We start from the raw sequence: 21118 nt of genomic DNA, 5'->3' as shown, positions 1-21118 counted from the left end.
GACAGTGCCCGGCTATTGCCCAAATAAGAGGTCAATATTTCCGGGACTACTACCTCTCTGTCAATGACATATTCGACAACCAACACATCTCCACCATTGTCAACTTTACAAACCACACTAAACGCTTAGTGGTGCCAGAGGAGTTGGACCAGACAGGTGTAACATAGCGACTACTTTAACGCCGTCTTATTTCGCCTCTCTCTTCCACACTCAACCACCACTTAAGCGTTTATCTATGACACACCCCACAACACTTACCATCATCCTTGATTACACATCTTGATTCCACTGGCATCCTCCCACAGGACTGCCATACCCCAGAGGTAGGCAAAGCATTCATATGCTATCCTCTCGTGGGCCAACCAGGCCCAGCCTCTCTAAAAAAAAAAAAAAAAAAACCCAGATCTGGATAAAATGACCTGATGTGTGAGTTGTAATGGCCTACACACACATTTCACTCTTTCCGGGAAGTAAAATTTTAGTTAGGTTATCACATTGCCCCTGCTTCTCTCAAAATTCCTTGGATTTAAAAAAACTCAGAGGCAGTCCAGTTTTAGTTCCAAATAAAATGAATTGTTGTGCCCACAAGTAGGGGCTATTGAGTTATTAACAACAATTTTTTCCATTTAACCCTTTTTTAAAAAGGCAATAGTGAAAGGTTACGAATGGAGGTTTTTGCAGAAAAACGTGGATTTTGGAGAACAAGATAGGTGGGTTTAAATATGTCGTGTGTCCTTCCTTCCTTCCTTACGTCCGTTACCATGCAACGAAAAAGTTGCGCGCGCGCTCGAGGATTGTTTGCGGAGATGTGATGTATAGATAGCCTGTGATCTATGTATACGAATACAATGTAGGGGGGGGGGGGGGTACCACTGTCCATTTTATCCCTGCACAAAAAAAACTGAAAAAAGACAAAGACAAAAGGGACAAAAGGGACAAGAGGGACAAAAGGGACAAAAAAAGATAATAGGGACAAAAAAGACAAAAAAGACGGGGACAAAAAGGACAAAATGGACAAAAAGGACAGGGACAAACGAGACAAATAGACAGGGACAAAATGGACAGTAAAGAAAATAAGGTCAATTATCCGTTGAAATGCAAAAAATAAGTTCAGGCACAGTTCCAACAAGCTAATAAGTTGGGTAAATTCAGACAGAACAGTAAAGTCAATCTTGGTTATATATCAGCCTTAGTGTACTCACTGTTCAAGACAACTTGGTCTAGTCCGATATGCCTGCTCACTGATTCACATTTGACATATGAGCTGAACTTGATGATGACTTTTTTGATATCACCACTTGATTAATGGGATTAATGAAATATTGACTGAACCGTGTACACATTTATTTATGTGATGCCGTCGATGAATTCTGCTTATTTCAGTCCCTTCAGTGGTTTCAGTTGATTCTAAGTACAGCAAAACACTGACATGAAAATCTAAATTGTTGATGTCGAGTAGAATATAATATACATTCTCTACATTTGAGCTTGTCTAATTTTTTGTCTCATTTGTCCAAAATTTTTGTCCCTTTTGTCCCTTTTGTCCCTAGTATTGTCCATTTTGTCCCCAAAACACTGTCCTTCACAAAAAAATGTAAAAAAAGACAAAGACAAAATGGACAAAATGGACAGTGGTACCCCCCCAATGTAATGTTGCTCTAAGTCTAACCAGAGCCCTCTCGTCACGCAGTACGCGTATACACATTGCTATGTGAAGATGTAATGTATAATATGTAATATTAGGTTATGAGCCCAATCTGTACGTGGCACGCGTAGTGTATTGATGTGTACACGAGTATAGTTTACCTTTGGCTTTGCTTACATTTACAATTTCTTGAATTACAGATACAAGTTAAGTTCTACAGCTTAATTGAATTGAATTTCAAGTGTTTCCCGTATTTAATGCATAATTTGTCAATTGAAATATTATTATCATGAAGATTGAAGTGAGCTGATTGGAGCTTATAGTTAAATTTAAAGTAAATGTGGAATGGAAATCTAGCGTCCGCCAAAACGAAACAACGGGCGCAATTCTTGTTATTATTATTATGATAATCTAAATTTCATAAACGTTTAGGATTGTATGACTCAGCCTACATCTAAAGTGGCCCTTGAAGTTAATCTTGATGACGACAATGATTCTATGGGACAGCAAACAAACATTGAACCACTTCAATCGCTGTCTTTAGCTGGGAGTAACGAGATGGGTGAGATGGCCTCTTTTGTCTATAAGGAGCCTAATAGCTCTCAGAGTGTAAGTTTTGAGAGGGATTTTTATTTTACTTTTTGTTTTATCCACTTTGTTGTTTTATAACCTTATTCAATATTCAGTTCAGTTTGGATATATAATTCCCTTTCAATACAAGGTTTAATTGAAATTTATAAACTCTTTTACATCATGTACACAAATAAAATGTATTTATAAATGAAGATTATATATCTTGAACAGAATTGATTATTAAACACCCCTTTATTTTCAGCTTTTGGATACCTTGTCAGATTTTAAAGAAAAGGATTTGCTCTGCGATGTGGTTGTGGTGACAGGAACAACAAAGTTTTCCTGTCATAAGGTAAGTCAGGTACTAATTTTATTAAATCTTAGATGTTTTTATTTCCAACAACTGCCAGTCTGATGAGTATTGTGATGAGATGTTGCTGTGATCTTATTTGTTTTTTAGGTAATACTAGCAGCCAGGTCTCGGTACTTCAACAGCATGTTTCTTTCTGGCATGACTGAGTGCAATCAAGAAGAAATCGAAATAAAAGGTATGAAAACCCGTAAAAATTGATTTCGAAATTTGCATGCTCAAATTGTTACATGAATGATCTTTTGTAGAATATGATTTGAAACAAAACTGTAGCCCTCAGATTTCAAAAAGAATTTCCAGTCAGATATTAATTGTTTGTTTATGACAACAGCTGATTATAATTCATGTTTAAAAGAATGCTCACCTGAAATTGACAAAGTGTCTGCGGTACTATCGCAATGTCACAACTTGATTCCACACTAGGAGTAAGCCCAGAAATAATGTCGATACTGATAGACTACACATACACGGGTCAGGTTACTATAGATGTGTACAACGTCCAGGAACTGGTGTTGGCAGCTGATCGCTTGTCTTTTATCAGTATGAGGTATATTCACTTTTCAGGTTAAGTTGTTTAATTGTTATACCGTTGTTTAATTGTTATACCGTAGGTATTTCTTGATCAACCACATATCATGTAGGAAATAAATTACTAAACAAAATAAAACCAGGTTTTGACAGGTACAAGCAAAAAATAACATTTTACATATTTGTTTACGAAATCTTTCTTTGAGTAAGGAGCAAATAAAATCAATCAGGGTAAAATTTTACTGGTATCTGAAGCATGGTTACTGGTAAGCACCCAGACCTACGAGAACGTTTTGCTCACAAATTACAGAATCTGTTAATTGTCTGCTAGAAACTTAAAGGGGGACACAAGCTTTTAAAATAATTCCATCATCAAAAGCACAGCTCACCACAGCCAGGCCCCTGACATTTTTCTTGCACTCACAGATTCTGGGACATTCTTTTTCCTTACTATCTGGAGAATATCTAACGTTAATCATCTCTCCTATTTTGGCGTATCCTATGAGCCCATCCCAATTCTCGTATGAGCATTTGTCTGGACATCCAATTTTTTTGCACAGACTCATCAATTCACCCTTATGATTAGCCTTACATATGCACTTCCTACACCCATCGTAAAACCTATCTCCCGGATAAACACGTGTTGTAGCGCCAGTTCCACTCGTCGGATCAACATACAAACAGCATGGCTTTTCTTTGCAGTCCCACTCACCGTCAAGTCCACATGAACAGTCTGAGCAATATTCTTTTAGCATGTCACCTACTTGGTACGCTGTGTCACGTAATAGCATACGGCACCAGGGGAGTCACCGGGGGAGTCACCACCGTCACCGGGGGTGGCACCACTGTCATCTCCAGCCAGGACCAGAGGAAGGAGAAACAGCAGTTTAACTATCATCATTCTGTGGTAGTTAATGTGAACAAATGAAGGTTGAAACGGTAAAAGTTACTAATCAAAAAGAAAATTTTAAAGCTGTGAGCAGGTGTAAACTTATTATTCACAAAACTAATTTTTTTAAATGTCACTTGTGATTGCAAAAACCGGAGGTTTCAACAACAATTATTAAGTCTTCAGATCAGAATTCAGATCAGAATTCAGATCAATCTATTTCAAAAGAATGTAAATAAAGATTAAACTGGCTTAGTGGCGCAGTTCGTTAGTCGACCTGCCTTACTCGTGATATGCTTCTCAATCACGAGGTTGCGGGTTCGATCCCCGCCTGTGCCGCTAGCCATGGGGTGAGCGGCGTTGCCGTTCTGCTAAGGATTCCGATGCCACAGGCGAAGAAAGTGTGGCATAATACCTTAACCGTCGCTGGCCTTAGTTATCGATCCTTCGGGTTCCTGTAAGTGCTGGTGTCGGCCATGGTTGTCCGAAGTAAAAGAAAAAGGTGGTTTTCATAGATGACCCTGCTGCCTTGCAGCTAAACAACGTAAAGTAAAATAAAGTAAGTAAACTGCAGAGTGCAGATTAAGATAAAGGAAATAGGATATATTTTCTAGACGTTTTTCACTAAATTGTTACCAACAAACGAGCGAATATACAGAAACACAATTAACACAGGGTAAGAGCACACATCAGAGATGTTGGCAGTTGGTGCCATTCAAATTATCTAATCGCTGATAAATATAGAGCAGTTTTCAGCAGGTGAGCATAACTAGCAGGAAGTTTTAGCTGTGATGCAGGTTGTTTTACGATGTTTGCGTATAAAGGAAACACGGTATAACTATGAGGTATAACTCTTGAAAGTAATATAAAGATTATGATAGTAACATAGAAGATAACAGAACTGCTCGAACATGACCTCTTAAATATTTATAAAACGGCACTTATATATGGAATGACACGTGACGAGTGATTCATGAGACATGAAACTAGGCTATCCACTCCGATAATCGTAACCGATAATTATCTCCGATAATTCGTTAAAATAATTTATCTGTTTATCTAGATAAAACATATTTTTATCGGTATAAAAATTCACTAGATATTACCGAAAATACTGCCACAATACCGTAAAATTGTAAAGAAATATTAGTGTTTTTGCCTTCCCAAGTAATCCAAGAAACAGTCCCAAACGTCTTCTAGTATGATATAAGAGGTAGTTTACTTAGATGTGAGCTTAAGAGGTTTATTTACATTTGCATACCTATGGAACTGTAGAACTGTATGAATTGTTGAAATCCAGAGAAGGTTATTGACATTGTTCTCTTGAGGGTGCTAGCGTTTTACCTCATCATCATTCTGGAGACGGGAACGAGCATGTTACTGTTAACAGGAGTCAAAAATACCGGCAGGGCACTCAATTGAATTCCGTAAGTGTTCTGGGAGTGAAACATTGTATTCAGGAGAAGGAATCTGTTTGCTGTTGCACCAAGTTATCAACAGGATAAGTAAACGGTTCACTGAATCACTTAAAATGCTTTACTGTTTCGAGGAGAATCGGTATTTGGTGCACTACTGTTCTCAGGAGAAGGAAACCTTTGGTCTACTGTTTTGAAGAGAACAGGTGCACTACTGTTCTCAGGAGAAGGAAACCCTTGGTCTACTGTTTTGAAGAGAACTGGTGCACTACTGTTCTCAGGAGAAGAAAACCGGTGGTCTACTGTTTTGAAGAGAACTATTGCGTTACTGTTCTCAGGAGAAGAAAACCGGTGGTCTACTGTTTTGAAGAGAACTAGTGCGTTACTGTTCTCAGGAGAAGGAAACCGTTGGTCTACTGTTTTAAAGAGAACTGGTACATTACTGTTCTTAGGAGAAGAAAACCGTTGGTCTACTGTTTTGAAGAAAACTGGTGCACTTCTGCTCCCCGGAGAAGAAAACTGATCCTCTAATATTTTCAAAAGAAAGGAAGTGGTACTTTGGCAAGATCACTGGTAAACAGTAATAAAAGTCGACAATTAGTTTTTGCGAAATTTGGAAAACATTTTGGCTTTGGCCTTCAGCAGAAAAATTATCGGTTTTATCGGTTTTATCTAGATAAAACCTAAATCTTTATCTGTTTATCTAGATAAAAGATTTCATACCGATAATGGATAGCCTACATGAAACTACTATCTAAATGGTTGTAAAGTCGTGGTGAAGTGAACACGTGACAATTACGAGTGATAAGTGTTATAATTCTCCAACTGACTTACTTGACTTAAGGCGGGTAGTATTCCCGAGATCCATTGACAACAGTTCTCCACAGCTTTCTGTCCTCCATCAGTCTAGCTATCTCATCTACTGATTTCAGCCCAGTATCTGCTTTTAGGTTATCTAGTAGTGTTAAGTAAGGTCGCCCCCTGTTAGTGTGCCCATGACTCGGCTTCCAGAGGATCAGTTTGTTCAGTGTCAGCTCCGGATGTCGGTGAGCATGACCTGCAAGTCTGAGCCTTCGTTGGGTTATCTTGGAGCTGACTTTGGGAAGATCACCGTACAGGCTGTGGTTGCTGACATGGTCTCGATATTGATTGATGTTAAGGGCCATTCTTAACATTCGTGTATAGCAACCATCAACCATCTTCTCTAGCCTTTTTGTCATAGTCAAGTCTCGGAACCGTATAGCAGCACCGACTCGACTAGTGCTGTGAACACTCTGGTCTTGATAGACTTTCTAAGGTTAGATTTCCAAAGTTTTTTGAGAGTGTGGCATGCTCCCCATGCTCTTCCTTTCCTAACCCTGATATCACTCTCACTGTCTCTGATTAATATCATGGACGATTTCAATGGAAACATTTTTTGGAAAACTATTGTCGGAATGTGAACAAAAAATGCAAAAACTGTACTGCAACTCAAATCTCATGTCCAATTCTCGACGGAAAGTGATCATAAGAAGACATTGTTCAAAACTTCTCAGACTATAGCAGAGATTAATGGTACGTTGTTACACTCAAAGTACCATCTTTCATAGATTATCGGCTGGTACCTGGATAGGTGTTCAGATGTTGCAGTTCAGACAGAATTTGCAACGATCGTTTTAATATTGAATATGACAGTGAATGCGAGGTGCCTGAATCTTTTCATGCCACACAATAGTGATGGCATCCATTAAGCACCAGATTCTATCAGTCCAACACACAGAAAATCACATCAATGGAGTAACAGGATCTGTCAATCTGCATGGAGTGGCAAGTAATTTAGCTGAAATGGTGAGTAACACCCATATCTAATGTGGCCGTTAAGTTAAATACGAAAGCCCTGACATTATATCATACCACCTGTTGAACTCAATTGATCAGGCACCGTTTTTCAAACATTCCTCCATAGACCTCTCCTGAGAGAATTGGATTTTAGCCACTCAGTTTCAAATAGAAAACAGCTTACTTTGGGGACTTCCCATAAGTGTATACATGGGGGAAGTCACGAGGCAAGGAGACACCACATCATCCTATCTGGCTGCTTATCTGTTCATATCTTGATGTGCTAAACTCCCGATTATGTTTACACCAACATTGCTCTCGTAAACTACTACAGTACTGGGACGAGAATGCATGCCCTATCCATAGTGATAATGAAGAATGCATCGATGAAAAACTCTTTATATGTTATTTACAGTTTCTCTGGGTGCCTCTAGGACGATGCAGTTCACAGAAATTCAAAACAGGAAAAGTGGTGTCTGCCCTAGATCTAAAGCATGGGATGTTGTATCATTCTAAAAATCCCCAGCTTCATTACAGACATGAAATCTGTAACTCAACCATCTTGTACAAACAAAAGGATCAGGAATCACATTCATACTGATCAAACCTTTACTGTAGTCGCAAAGATAATAATTACACCAAACCAACATGTGCAATGAACATTACCAGACCCATATAATGAAACTTCTCCAACTCCAGCGGCTATGTACCTTATCAAGAAGACGAGTTTATAGTTCACATCCATCACGGAAAACGAATGGTGCATATCAGCACCGACTCCTAACCCCACCCTATTACATCTCCACCACCCCATCTGCTCAATCAGGGCGGCATGCAACAGACAACAATTTGTTCGAAAAGGAGACACCCAACGATGTGAGGTCACAGTTTTATTTCCAGCAGCCCAATGTTTAGGCAATCTGAATGAAAAACTTGTTTGAGCTCTTCATCTCAGAAGGCCAAATATTTTTCTACCCAGGGCCAACTCAATCCAAATGTCCCAAAAACTCTTTAGCGACAGTCCAGTTCAAAGTTCTCAACAAAGAAACGGTTAAAAAGGTTGTTTTAAACTAACTGGTACTAACTGTGTTGATCCAATTGACCTCAACACAATTACTTCAACAGTGCCACCAATTGACAAGGAAGAATTTGTTCAAAATGTGGCAGAATTTAATAGTGCAAAAATATATATCTTCATATTCTGCCTAGAGCCTGTCACTAGTAAGACATATAGTGCAGGGAACGTTAATCATACTGATAGAGAATATGTGTTAAAACATGGGGCTAATATACATTAACACAGAACATGAAAATAATCTCTTTACTTCAAATTTATAATAAGAAAGGACAAGTATTTTGGCAGGGGCCTGACACTGTGCAACCTTAAATAAGTTAGAATTGCCCAGGCTTGGTAAGCATCTCAAATAGAAACTCACTTGTGTTAAACCTTCATTACAAATTCCTATAATCAAACCATGAATAATAACAGGATTGACTGTTTATCTGGTTTAAAATGTTAGATCAAGCACAAATTTCTAATAACTTAAGTTTTTATATCTCTCAAGCTATATTATCACAAACAGAAGTGAGTTAACTATTTTATGCTGTTAAATTTATGATTTAAACTGCAGTATGATTGCTGAATCCCGAAATCCAATTTTTAAATCATATGTACGACATCGAATTTGAAACTAGTCTACTTGAGGAACAGCAATTGGATTTGTTTCCGCCATTAAGGTTTGGTTTATACCTTATTCGTACCTCAATAAACGATAATCTCTCTCTTGTCTTATGTAATAAACAGGGTGGCCTGACTAATCTTGGCAAAAACTCTCGAACTACAGAGCTAATATTTTTCGCGATAAGCTTGACATAATTGGAATAAAGAGACCTAACTAAATCTGATATAGACCACTATACTACTTAACATCCCCTTAAACTTTGATTTTATAAGGTGTGGATAGACCCTAACGATAGAGGGAAGAGGAGGGTGTGGTATATTGATCACCAAAATGTTATAACCACAAATTACTCAATTTAGATATAACCTACCTCTGAATATCTAAAAATCAAGCAATATGGATACAACTCAAGGCGGCAATCTTACATTTGCTGCTTTTACAGATCACAAAACTTTGTTTCATCTAGATACTTTCCTTGATTATATGACTGAATGTATGAATGAAACTTCAGGTAAGGAAAGTAATATGGATTGGCGAGTTAATGTTAACCAAAACTCTTTATTTCTGATCTAGATTATAAAAAAAGTTAGATTATAACAATGAAGCTCTTTGGAATAACAGACTGTTACATAATTACTATCGTTGCAAACTTAGATGGTAAATAACGCAGAGACACAATAGATGTTGTAAATGACTCCTGTTACTCTAATCTCATAAGTGTAAAGTACTGATGATAGAAAGGAGATCAACAAGCTCTCAATGAGTGCTCGACTTAAAGTAAATAAAGCTAGTAATTCCAGAAGGTCCTTATCAGAGACCCACTATCCTTAAACAATCTAAAAGCCTTAAGCTATATTCTGGGATCCTGCAGTAATACAGTAATATTCTAAGTAGTACTAATGTAGACGCATGCGCTAGCTGACATAATCATCAATCCAGGAATCGTAGATAATTTTCTGTCCACACTAAACAAGATTAAATGTCAATAGTAACTTTCTTTTAATTCCCTCAAAAATAGTGCTGGCAGAAATACGGAGAAGAAGATGCTTTCAGAAATATAAATAGTGTTTAGGACAATTAAACTAATTCAAGTTAAGGTGAATTAATGGAATATGGTAACTTCCGAAAAAAGTGAAACTACATAAAGAAATGCTCTACTTTTCGTGGGCTAACTAACGTCCTCAAAGAAACTATGTGACAAAAATTATCCAAAGATAACAGACGTACAAATATGGTCTCAGGACTCTTACTGTGAACAGTGCCAAAAACGATTTGAAAGGGATTTGGAAAACTATCAAACATGCGTCAACTTACCTGAAAAATAAGTAGCTCTTCCCCAAGCAACTTTAAAATGTTAACGGGAGTTAACCTCATTTTGCCACCGTTGGTACAATATTACAGAAATCAATTAAGAAAAAGGATTCAGAACGACTTCCTAGAAATATATGCCGCCTCGACCAGAGTGTAAACTCTCTGGTATTCGAAGCGGTTTACTGTTGAACAAGTAAAAGAATATATACTCAGTATACCATCATATAAATCATTAACGATATCATGCCTATTAAAGTCTATAAGTAATTATTCCCAAATCATCGATCCAGTAAACTCATATTATAAACTTAGTATGAAAAGTTGGAAACAATGCCCGTTGCATGTAAAATTGCCATCAGTCCCAACTCCAATTCTTAAAACTGGTGACCCTAATGATTCCAAATAACTACTCGCCAATATCCATACTCCCCCTACTTGGAAAATGCATAGAATATTTTTGTTAACCAACAGCCACCAGAGTATGTTGAAACAAATAAACTGCATACCAACATACGTATGGATTAAGAAAAGATCATTCCACACTGTTCTATGCTTAATCTATTGAAAAATATTTACGTCTAAGGAATCAACAGAAGGAATCCTGCAATTGTTTCTTAGATAATTAAAAAGGCCTTTGACACAGTAAGCCATAATATTTTATGTGAAAAAACTTAAGTATTATGGAGTTGATGGCTTTGTCTTAAAGTTGGTTCAAAAGTCTACCTTGGGACAGAAAGCAGCACACCAAAATACGTGGTAATGTAAGCACAATCACTCCCTGTTAAAACCGGTGTGCCACAGGGTAGCCATCTTAGGACCAATTCTATTTAGTTTATTCATAAATGATCTCATAGAAATGCACACATTCTACTGTATTACGTATTTGCAGATGACATGCACCTATATTTTGATAACATTTCCCGAGCATATATGATAATGTAAATTAAGGATATGAAAATTGTGGTAGAATGGCTTAGAACTCAACACAACAAGCTGAGACTAAATGCTGCAAAATCTTCCTTCATTGTATTTGATAGATATCCTAATCTGGACACGTTTCAATCCCTCTGGATTGGAAAAATAATGCCTTTTTATAGAAGAAACTAAATCTCAAAAATATTTTCGGTCTCATGAATAGACAATTTATTGAACTTTCAAGACCATATTGATTATGTAGAAATCAAAAATTGCTAAAAGAATAGGGACAGTTATTAATATGGTCGAAAATCTTCTTCCACTGAAATATAGAAAAATGTTTGTAAAAGCTCTTATGCTACCCCCATGTTTGTACTACCTGGAATAATATGGTCCTAGGGCTGCCAAAACAACTTAATTTCCTCTTGATATATTATACAAGAAAGTAGCAAAAATTGCACTGGAGGTTCTTTGGCAGGAACCACAGTAAATGTATATCGAAATATGAAGTGGTTACCCTTACACTTAAGACGACAACTCACCTATCATACGATTAGTAAAAATACTTAATGAGGCGCACACATCATCATTCACCGTAAATTTTCTTATGTATCCGGAGGATCACGTGATGTTGAGAGGTTCAACTTTATATTCACAAATCCAGAACACACAAACCTTAACATATTTAGGTGCAAAATGTTGGGAATACAATTCCAGAGAACATAAGGACTATAGGAAATGTATGTAAATTTCTCACTATGTAAGGAAATCTAAAATTATTGTCAGATGAAATTCAAGGAGTCTCATCCTATGAAATAAACAAAGTTTCGACTATTTCTAACACTCTAGCTCTGTGCAACTGAAACAATTTTTAAGTGCCTGGATTTTTTTGTCGGTGAAAAGGGCCCCCTGCGTGAATATGACCTATTTTCAGAAGTATAGAACTTTAAACATCTCCTTTATTCGTTTCCCATTTGGTTATCATTGCCATTCGATAATGTTTTCTATACTCTCTGGTGTATAACTGTAAAATAATCTTTACTTACGATTATTCCAAAGTGGGCATCTATGTAATTTTTCAACATTAATTTTACCTTCATGCCCATAGTTCATGTTAAATCATATCTATTTTAAACCACGCATTAATTATTTATTTGTATTTTGTTTTAACAATTTACAGCTATATCCTTATGTCCCTAAAGGGTGTTCTGCAAACAGTTTTTGACTTGACTTGAATGTCCTGCATCAGCAGATTGAAGCTTTCTTAATTATTATTTTATTCTATTGTATTGCTGTGTTAATTTGATCCTAATTCTAATTCTAATTCTAACAAATAACACTAATTAACAATAAAATATACCTTTAAAAGGAAATATAACACATGTTAAAGAACAGTTCATTGGAACATTCTATCTCGATTATAAAAATACTTGATTTGTAAGGTCATGTGATATTCAAAAATCGTTCACTTCCTATTTCCTTAAATCTGGGAAAATAGAACTGGAAAAAAATAGGGAAATCATCAGTAAAAAATCATTTAATATAATCGTGTAAATAATCAGTAATATAATCATGACAATTCGGAATAGTATATTATCGAAATAACGAGTATGACCCCCTTAGAGATCCCCTTAAATGCTGATATTGTTCTATTGTTTTAAACTAAAGAAATAGGTCACTCTAAAGGTTGCATGCTGATTGCTGATTGGGTCATGTAATACGGCTATGCTTGAATTTGTAATTGATCGGTGGACATGGAATGCAACAAAGAATGTGGTTGTAAAAGAAGTGAACTCATTTGCAGGGACCGTGCATTTAGAACACTGCTACTCACAATTACCAAACTACGTGGCACTTGGAAATCCCCACTAATTACCATTTATACATTGGGGAGAACTGGTAAACAAAGAAATAGGGGAAGGGAGGGAAAGTAACGACCACACGGAAGAGTGGAACACCCCCAATTAAATAAGGATCCAGTAGTCCGTGTTAATTGCTGTTTACTGAAACTATAAAGTTTTACAGTTAGTACAATATATGATAGGAAGCTACTGCACTATTTGGACAAACTCAATGCACCGATAGTTTGACTATTTGAGTCCGAGAGGTCACATGGTTCACATTATCATTATCTCATGTAAACTCGCATCACTTTCTTCAAAACATATCATGAATAAGAGAGTAAAATTACCTCGTCTCTAAAAATGAATGCCCAAACAAGTCCGAATTTTTATTGAGCCCAAAGTTTATTTTAATAATTCCTCTAAATTCCTCTAAACACCTCCAAGGCTAAGATGTTTTCATGAAGTTCAAACTTAAGGATGTTGATTTTTTTGCGGAAATAATTTCAACAGATAATATATCTGTTTACTGGTAGAGAGATTGACCATATTTGACACGTGACAGTGATTCTGGGTAGTGATTGGTCAATACCGGAAGCTGATCCATGTCACGTACAGATCTTTAAAACACCTCCCCACCTACATCCACAACCTCCAATTTAGATACAAGTGCGTACGTGGTTATTATATTCACCACCTTTTTGCTGTGTCTAGCTAATAGCCATGTATCATACATACTCACACTCACACACACACATATATATAATCTATATATAGAATATATATATATAACTTGCTCTCACAGAACGAACAAAGGGCAGCCTACTGCAGCATCTCAATGGGCTAACCTCTGAGCCATTACCTTCTTATCACCAAGCACTAAGGGAGGGGAGGCAGGTATAAGGGAGGTAGTGAGAGAGATCTGGATCAGATCATGCTCTCTCTCTACCTCCCTGATTATCTGGTGCTCTGTAGTTTGTGATATTACCTCACGTACAAGCAATACAGTCAGCGCTCATTAACGAAACCTTAAAGGAAGGAGATTTAAAAGAATTTGTTCACAAGCATGTGATTACGGAGATGTGTGTTATTAGAGTCAACCTAGTAGTTTGTAATGTGAGGAAGGAATCTGAAGATATCCGCGTGTCAGGATCTCTGGTACTTTTATACTTTAAGCAAGGAAAAGTGGTGTATCGGGGAATTCCATAATCTTTAAAATTATTAGTAAAGTTGACTGATGGTTACTCTAAAGTTAATTCTTGTTTGTTTTTCAGGACAGCGTGTTTTAATTTCATGTTAAATCACATGGATGTTAACAACTGTATGGGACTCCTTCATATAGCAGAGCGTCTTGATTGCAAGGTTGGTATTGAAATCATTGTTAATTGTAAAATGTATAAGAATAAGATTTTACTTACTTTATTTATTATATAATTTACAATGTATGTTATTATATGATTTACAATGTATGTTACAATGTAATGTTATTTATTTAGTGTACAGTATAACATTTTAGTTACTATATTGATTATATTCATTAGAATTAACTGTCATTAAGTGTAGTTATTCGGAAACGTTTTAACACATGCAAGGTCACGCTTGTACGTGTTTTAAACGACCTGCACGATTCAGTAAATACCAAGTGGTAAATACTTAGTGTTTGTTACTTGACATCTTGGATTTTGTAAGATGTCACGTGTCAACACACTGCTGCTAAGTAAAACGTCCTTTCGAGAAGAAAATTAAGATTAATACAGTTTGCGTTGTGTGTCAACACTTTAAATTCCCCAAAATACAGTCAAACAGTGAGCTGAGTAATTACAGTACAACACTACTTTAACACTGTCACGTGACATCATCAGTACCTGCAGCAGGTAACAGGTAACTCGTCACAGGTAACAGGTAACAGGTAACAGGTCACGGTAACCGTGTAACAGGTAACAGGTAACAGGTAACAGGTAACAGTTTATTTAGTGACAGTTAAACACCTATTTACTACGGAGTTTGGGAAACAGCCGCGGTAAATAAAACATGTTAGCACACAATATGTTAGTACACAATACGTTAGTACACAATATGTTAGTACACAATATGTTAGTACACAATATGTCACTGTTAGTACACTGGTACGGGTAGTGTGTAAGTACGTGTGCAGCGTATTTATACTGTATAATATTACAATAACCACAAACATAATTTGGTTATAATAAAAAAAAAAATACCGCAGATGGATATGGGTAGAATACGCTAACAATAAGTGTGTATATGAAGTAAAACCAATAGTATTGATGGGTACAACCAATGTATTGATGAGTAAAACCATGTATTGAGGTGTAAAACCATTTGTATTGAATTTTGTGTAAAACCAATGTATTGCTGTGTAATACCAATTTTTGATGTTATAAAACCAATGTATTGATGTGTAAAACCAATGTATTGATGTGTAAAACCAATGTATTGATGTGTAAAACCAATGTATTGATGTTATGTGGTAAACCAATGTATTGATGTGTAAAACCAATTTATATTGATGTGTAAAACCAATGTATTGATGTGTAAAACCAATGTATTGATGTGTAAAACCAATGTATTGATGTGTAAAACCAATGTATTGATGTTAAAACAATTTATTGATGTGTAAAACCAATGTATTGATGTGTAAAACCAATGTATTTGATGTGTAAAAACAATGTATTGCGGTTATGTTAAAACCAATGTATTTGATGTGTAAAACCAATTTTAATTGAGGTGTAAAACCAATGTATTGAGTGTAAAACCAATGTCTTGGATTGTGTAAAACCATGTAGTGAAGTGAAAAACCAATGTATTGATGAAAGTATGTAATTATATGCTGATATGAGTAGTATTCAACATTATACATGCGTAACAAAATGACACAATCCTCACACACACACACACAGATTTAAATTTTACTCCGACAGCTGGTACGGTCCACCACTAACTAAAAGTAACAATAGTTCTGATCTATTGTTCTACGTCACAACACTAACCATCCAGGACCCTGTTATTGAGAGTAACCACTATAGTACGTCACAACACTAACCATCCCTGTTATTGAGAGTGAATCAATAGCCGGCACTGTTTTACCTGCTACTACCCGAGCTGCAGAAAACAGTTTATAGTACAGAGCCCAGCTCTTCCACGTGATGTTTCGCGTGATTAAGTTGGCAGATAACAACCATCCACTAACCACTGAATAGCTTGCCAACCAATGTACTCCCAACATCACATGCGACACAGTTTTGTAATATATTTACTATTTAGTGATGGAATAATAACATTATTCGGGGTCATGTCATATATTATAGAGGGACCCTGTCAGTATATAATATATATAGGAACCCTGTCAGTATATACGGGACAATGTCAGTGTGCCAGTTAAATACTGGGGGCTTATGACCAGCTACCTGAAATATATATACAGTGATAATAATAGATTTGTGCAGGGTCTCCCCCTCATCACCATCATCATCAGATCAGCGGTATTATTCTGTGAGCTGCATTGTACATTTTGAATGGATCATGGTTTGAGTATACATTATCATTATTAATATACTGTACTATACTCTCTGGAACATTTGTTGTTTCTTTGTCTCGTCCGGTCTAATTCGTCTCACACTTTTGTTTTGATTCAACTTATTTTCAAAAAGTTCTCACTGTGTTTTTGTTGTGTTCGTCAGGAGTGAAGAGGAGTGATGCAGGTGAATTTAAGTAAATCCTCAGTTGTGATTCTTGGTTCGATTATACCAAATCAGCTGACAGTGCGGTATTTTTAACTAATAACACACTTTGTGGGGCATCACCTATGTGACACAAGCTAAGTGTTATTTTCTTATATCACATGTGCTCAATCATTCGGTCATGTGATCAGTAATCCACCAATGATGGCACAGTACTCGATACAGGCTGGAGATAGATTCACAGGGCAAACAGTTTCAACTTAGTGTTAAATGGAGGCATTGCTAGGTATTAATGGTGCAGGTATTACATTGCTCTTAGCCTGACAAAATGTAATCTGTGGGAATATTAACTGTGTTCAGTGAATGATTCACTGCGAATCCAATAAGTGTAATTGAGGACAGGAGACAATACTCTTCAGAATATAATGCCCGTATAAGGGTTTGATGGATCAGAGATGTTTATTCCCGGTAGTGTCGAGAGTTCGATATGATGAAAATTCAGAGATAATTATAAATTCAGAGATAATTACACTTACTCTATGTTGGAAAATATGTACTGTATGTCAAGAATCAATATTTCCTGCAATCAGACAACAAATGAGTGTTGAAAGTATTAAATTCTGAGGAAACATGTTCTGCAGAAAAATGTTCTATTCTGAAAGAAATATATGCATGTGAGTTGTAACGTAGTACCATTTCAGGAAACGATAGCAAGTTCCCTGAACTACATATCACAGTACTTCGAAGATATTTACCCGAGTGAGGAATTCCTAGAAATACCTCTGATGAAAATTAAAGCTATTCTCTCGTCTGATGAACTCAATGTACAGTCTGAGTTGGTGGCATTTGAAGGTATGTTAATATTTAATTGTTGGGATCTAAATTCTAACGACGGTCACTTTTGGTATAAAATTGTGGTATTTTCATCATTTATATGTCTGATTTTTATTTACTCATACCGAAATTTAACTATACCTGGATTATACATAATTTCATTATTAGTCTAGTGTGATTGTTTAAAAGTGTGATTGTTTAAAATTTCCAGGTATGTTAAAATGGGTAAAACACGATCTAGAAAACCGGTCAGAATTCCTGGCTGAGCTGTTAAACTTGATCAGATTAAACCTGCTGACTGTGGAGCACCTGATTGAAAAGATAGAATGCGAACCGCTCGTCATGGCAAACGCAGAGTGCAATAGGATTCTACACAATGTAAGTTTTACTGGTTGTTTGCTTATTGCATTTCTGGAGTAGATTTGATCCAAAGTTTTTAGACAGAAATTAGCTTGACCAGTCGTTGATTAATCAAATTTTTAACTCGCTTTTGCGTGTAAAAAAGGATCACGTTAAAGTTTATTGTTATTTGCATATTATAATAGTTTCTTATTTGATTCGTTGCTGGTAATGTTGTCATAACACACAACTTATGTGAAGTCTGAAAAGTGAAAACACACATCTGTGTTGGGTGGAACTGACCTGCGATTCATAAACGGTGAATTATCGGAACGGGGCAGCGGCTGCTTCTCCATTCTTATTGAATTGGGACTGCTGAGAAATTTTGAAAATAGGGTCAGCACGAAATGAGGCCGATTTTTTCAGTCTGAATTTTCAGGCTTGGAATATTTTTCGTTCTATGGACCTTGAAGAGGCCCAAAAAATTCTCAGCCCTCTACTATGGCTGCAGGGCAATGTGAATTGTGCATAAATGACTTGAGTCCAGACTATGACCGAATTTTTCCGAAGTTGCATGTTACACAGCCATTCTAGGTTTGAGTCGGACTTTCCGGTCCATTGTTCTGCGGAACAATATTTAACGAAAGTCAATCATTTCAATATCTGAACGATAGAATTTTCTTAAACTTTCTAGATAGTTATATGATAATAAGACGAAAAATCTGTGCAAGTTTGGGCGAATTTCTATGTGCCAAATTTGAGATCACTTTTAAAGTCTGCTCTTATTTGTAGCACGCGATGCAAAAGATTTTATGTTTCGGCATTATATTTTACGCGCATAGCGCGCGCGCGCCTAGTATAGCTAGCCTAGATAACCGGCCGGCCGCGCGCGCTATCGATATTATATGGCTCGTTAAGTCGCTAAATTTGGCTTTATTGTACAACGTATAAATTTGTAATCTGTTTCCTAGTCTCTTTACCCCATGCATTGTTATAAAATTCAAGTCCTGAAAATTCACAACATTTCATTTAATCCATGTGTTGTCACATTTGACATTATAATTTGACTAGTGTAACCCGGCCTACGGCCGGGATTTCACTGCCGCAGTTAAAAAGGGTAGGAGTAATTACCCGCTGAGTCAAAACCCGGATTAGGCGAGCAATTCTATTCGGAGTGCCCTCACGTATCCAATAGTATGCTTAAAAGATAGTAATTCTTAATCAATAATCAATGGAAATTAACCCTTAACACCATGCACCACACCAGCCTATCATATTTGTGAACATGCATTACATTGTCGTATGAAAGTATGAACTCTCTCTACAGTCCAAACAGACCGTTTGAGCACTCCCTCCCCTAATAAGTTTATAGTATTATATGACCATGTAATATATACGCCATGTAATATATACGCTAAATAATATTATTATTATTATATGCAGAGAGAGAGAGAGAGAGCTAGCCCCGTAACTCTTGCCGTTCTTCTCAAGCCATTTTATGTAACATATTTTGTGGTACAAAACCATCAATTAAACCACTTACCACCGGCCGATTTTTATAAAATTTGCCTATTGGCTTCGTCAGAGTTTTGTCGGCACTATACCGAAAAAACCAGTCCCGTAACTATTACCGTTTTTTTTGTATAACCGTTCGGAAATTACACACAGACGATCAGACAGACAGACAGACAGACACACACACACACACACATTCTGGTGTTATTAAGGTGATAGTCGGGGACGAAGTGAGAATCTCCACTTAGTGTTTAAAACAAATAATTGTCGACGTTTCGGCAAACGCCTTTGTCATGGAAGAGACGTTACAGAAACTTCTTACATAGCTCAATAAATGTATCATGAGAGCGAAATGTATCATAAGAGCGAAAAAAGATTGCTATGTTGCCACATTAATTAGTTAATACGCCAGTTAAATCACGTATTAGTTTATGTAGGAGCTCTAGTGCTCCTCCTTAAAGATGAAATTGCTAGGGTTACGTGATCGTTAACAGTTTTGGTATTTTTGCTGGTAAACGTTACAAAACTTCGGCTCTTCGTAGAATTCCGAAATGATTCTATCAACTCTTTTGAATAATAGGTCTCCATACGAGATAACAAGCTCACGGGTAATCTTCTGACGTTGCTTCCACTTTCCTGATGCCCGCGTGATATTTAGTAATTACTCACCGAATATTGAGATCGGAACTCCCCGGATGTGAAGAGGATGAGCCAGAGGAGCGATATTACAACAACTGTGTGGGATCCCTCGAACAACCTGAAGAGATGACACCTCAACCTACAGTATTCAACTTGCTACCTTGTGGCATGCGCAAGACGGTGCTTCCTCTCTTTCTCCGGAAAAGGCTACTACCGAAAAGCCACGTATGAGGTATGCACTCAACAACAGAACTGCTACACTCGGTGATGGGTTCGCCTCATCTTCTACGGAGCGGAAGAAATTCGGACAAATTAAAGTAGAGACGGTCTTAAACATCAAGGACCGACTTTGAGAAAGTTGAAGTATTATATTCCAAAAAAGCAAAAAGGATATTTTCCATATACGATAATTCTTATCACTTTCCGAGTGTATTCCAAAAATCAAAAAAAGATATTTTTCATAAATCATGGACCGACTTTTAAAAAGTTGAATTATTATATCCCAAAAAAACAAAAAACATATTTTCCATATACAATATTTCTTATCACTTTCCGAGTGTATTCCAAAAAGCAAAAAACATATTTTCCATAAATTATTATCACTTTCTGAGACCCGAAGTTGTTGTTTTACTGGTACTAAAAACTAATTAATCGCGAACAAAGCAAACTGATAACTTGAAAAACTTTGTCTGCTGGGTTATCAAGAGAAACAGTACACGAAGTAAAAATAATAACAAATTTATTATTCTACTTGTGACCACCAACCAGCGACTTATGCCCTCCAGTCTACAGATTACTTAATTGTTTCTAATAATAGAATTACCCCGACCACTATACACGGAAACCACCGGAATGATGGGCCTTCTTGGATACTGCCATGTTCCTATGAGAAAATGACATAGTGAAATGCCTGACCGAAGTATTGTGTTACGAATAAAATTGGTGAAGTGCAAAAATGACAAGGCCAATTTCGTATCTCAATAGCGTGTATTATTACATCAATGTGGCTTTATTCGTTGATAATCCGAACTTGGTGATTGGGCCAGACATCAGAATTGTGTTTTGTGATTGTGAACCGACCCAAATCTCGTATCGGCAAATTA

General features: G+C 36.7%; 1 protein-coding gene and 1 long non-coding RNA gene across 2 annotated transcripts in view; one reads left to right on the top strand and one right to left on the bottom strand.

The window, feature by feature from the left end:
* Positions 1 to 21118, bottom strand: part of LOC134819348 (uncharacterized) — a 58794-nt gene that overhangs the window by 33127 nt on the left and 4549 nt on the right. The window lies entirely within an intron of this gene.
* Positions 2063 to 21118, top strand: part of LOC134819347 (kelch-like protein 3) — a 35904-nt gene continuing 16848 nt past the window's right edge. Inside the window, exons 1-7 of the mRNA XM_063829269.1 lie at positions 2063 to 2254; positions 2481 to 2570; positions 2679 to 2766; positions 3012 to 3135; positions 14262 to 14349; positions 17390 to 17540; positions 17734 to 17900. Of these exons, the coding sequence (XP_063685339.1) occupies positions 2084 to 2254; positions 2481 to 2570; positions 2679 to 2766; positions 3012 to 3135; positions 14262 to 14349; positions 17390 to 17540; positions 17734 to 17900 (879 nt within the window). The 5' untranslated portion in view covers positions 2063 to 2083. The remainder of the gene's footprint in view (positions 2255 to 2480; positions 2571 to 2678; positions 2767 to 3011; positions 3136 to 14261; positions 14350 to 17389; positions 17541 to 17733; positions 17901 to 21118) is intronic.

The sequence above is a fragment of the Bolinopsis microptera genome, chromosome 8, assembly GCF_026151205.1.
Source record: "Bolinopsis microptera isolate Bmic1 chromosome 8, MBARI_Bmic_1.0, whole genome shotgun sequence".
Taxonomy (NCBI): Eukaryota; Metazoa; Ctenophora; class Tentaculata; order Lobata; family Bolinopsidae; genus Bolinopsis; species Bolinopsis microptera.
This window is presented reverse-complemented; position numbering and strand designations above follow the sequence as displayed.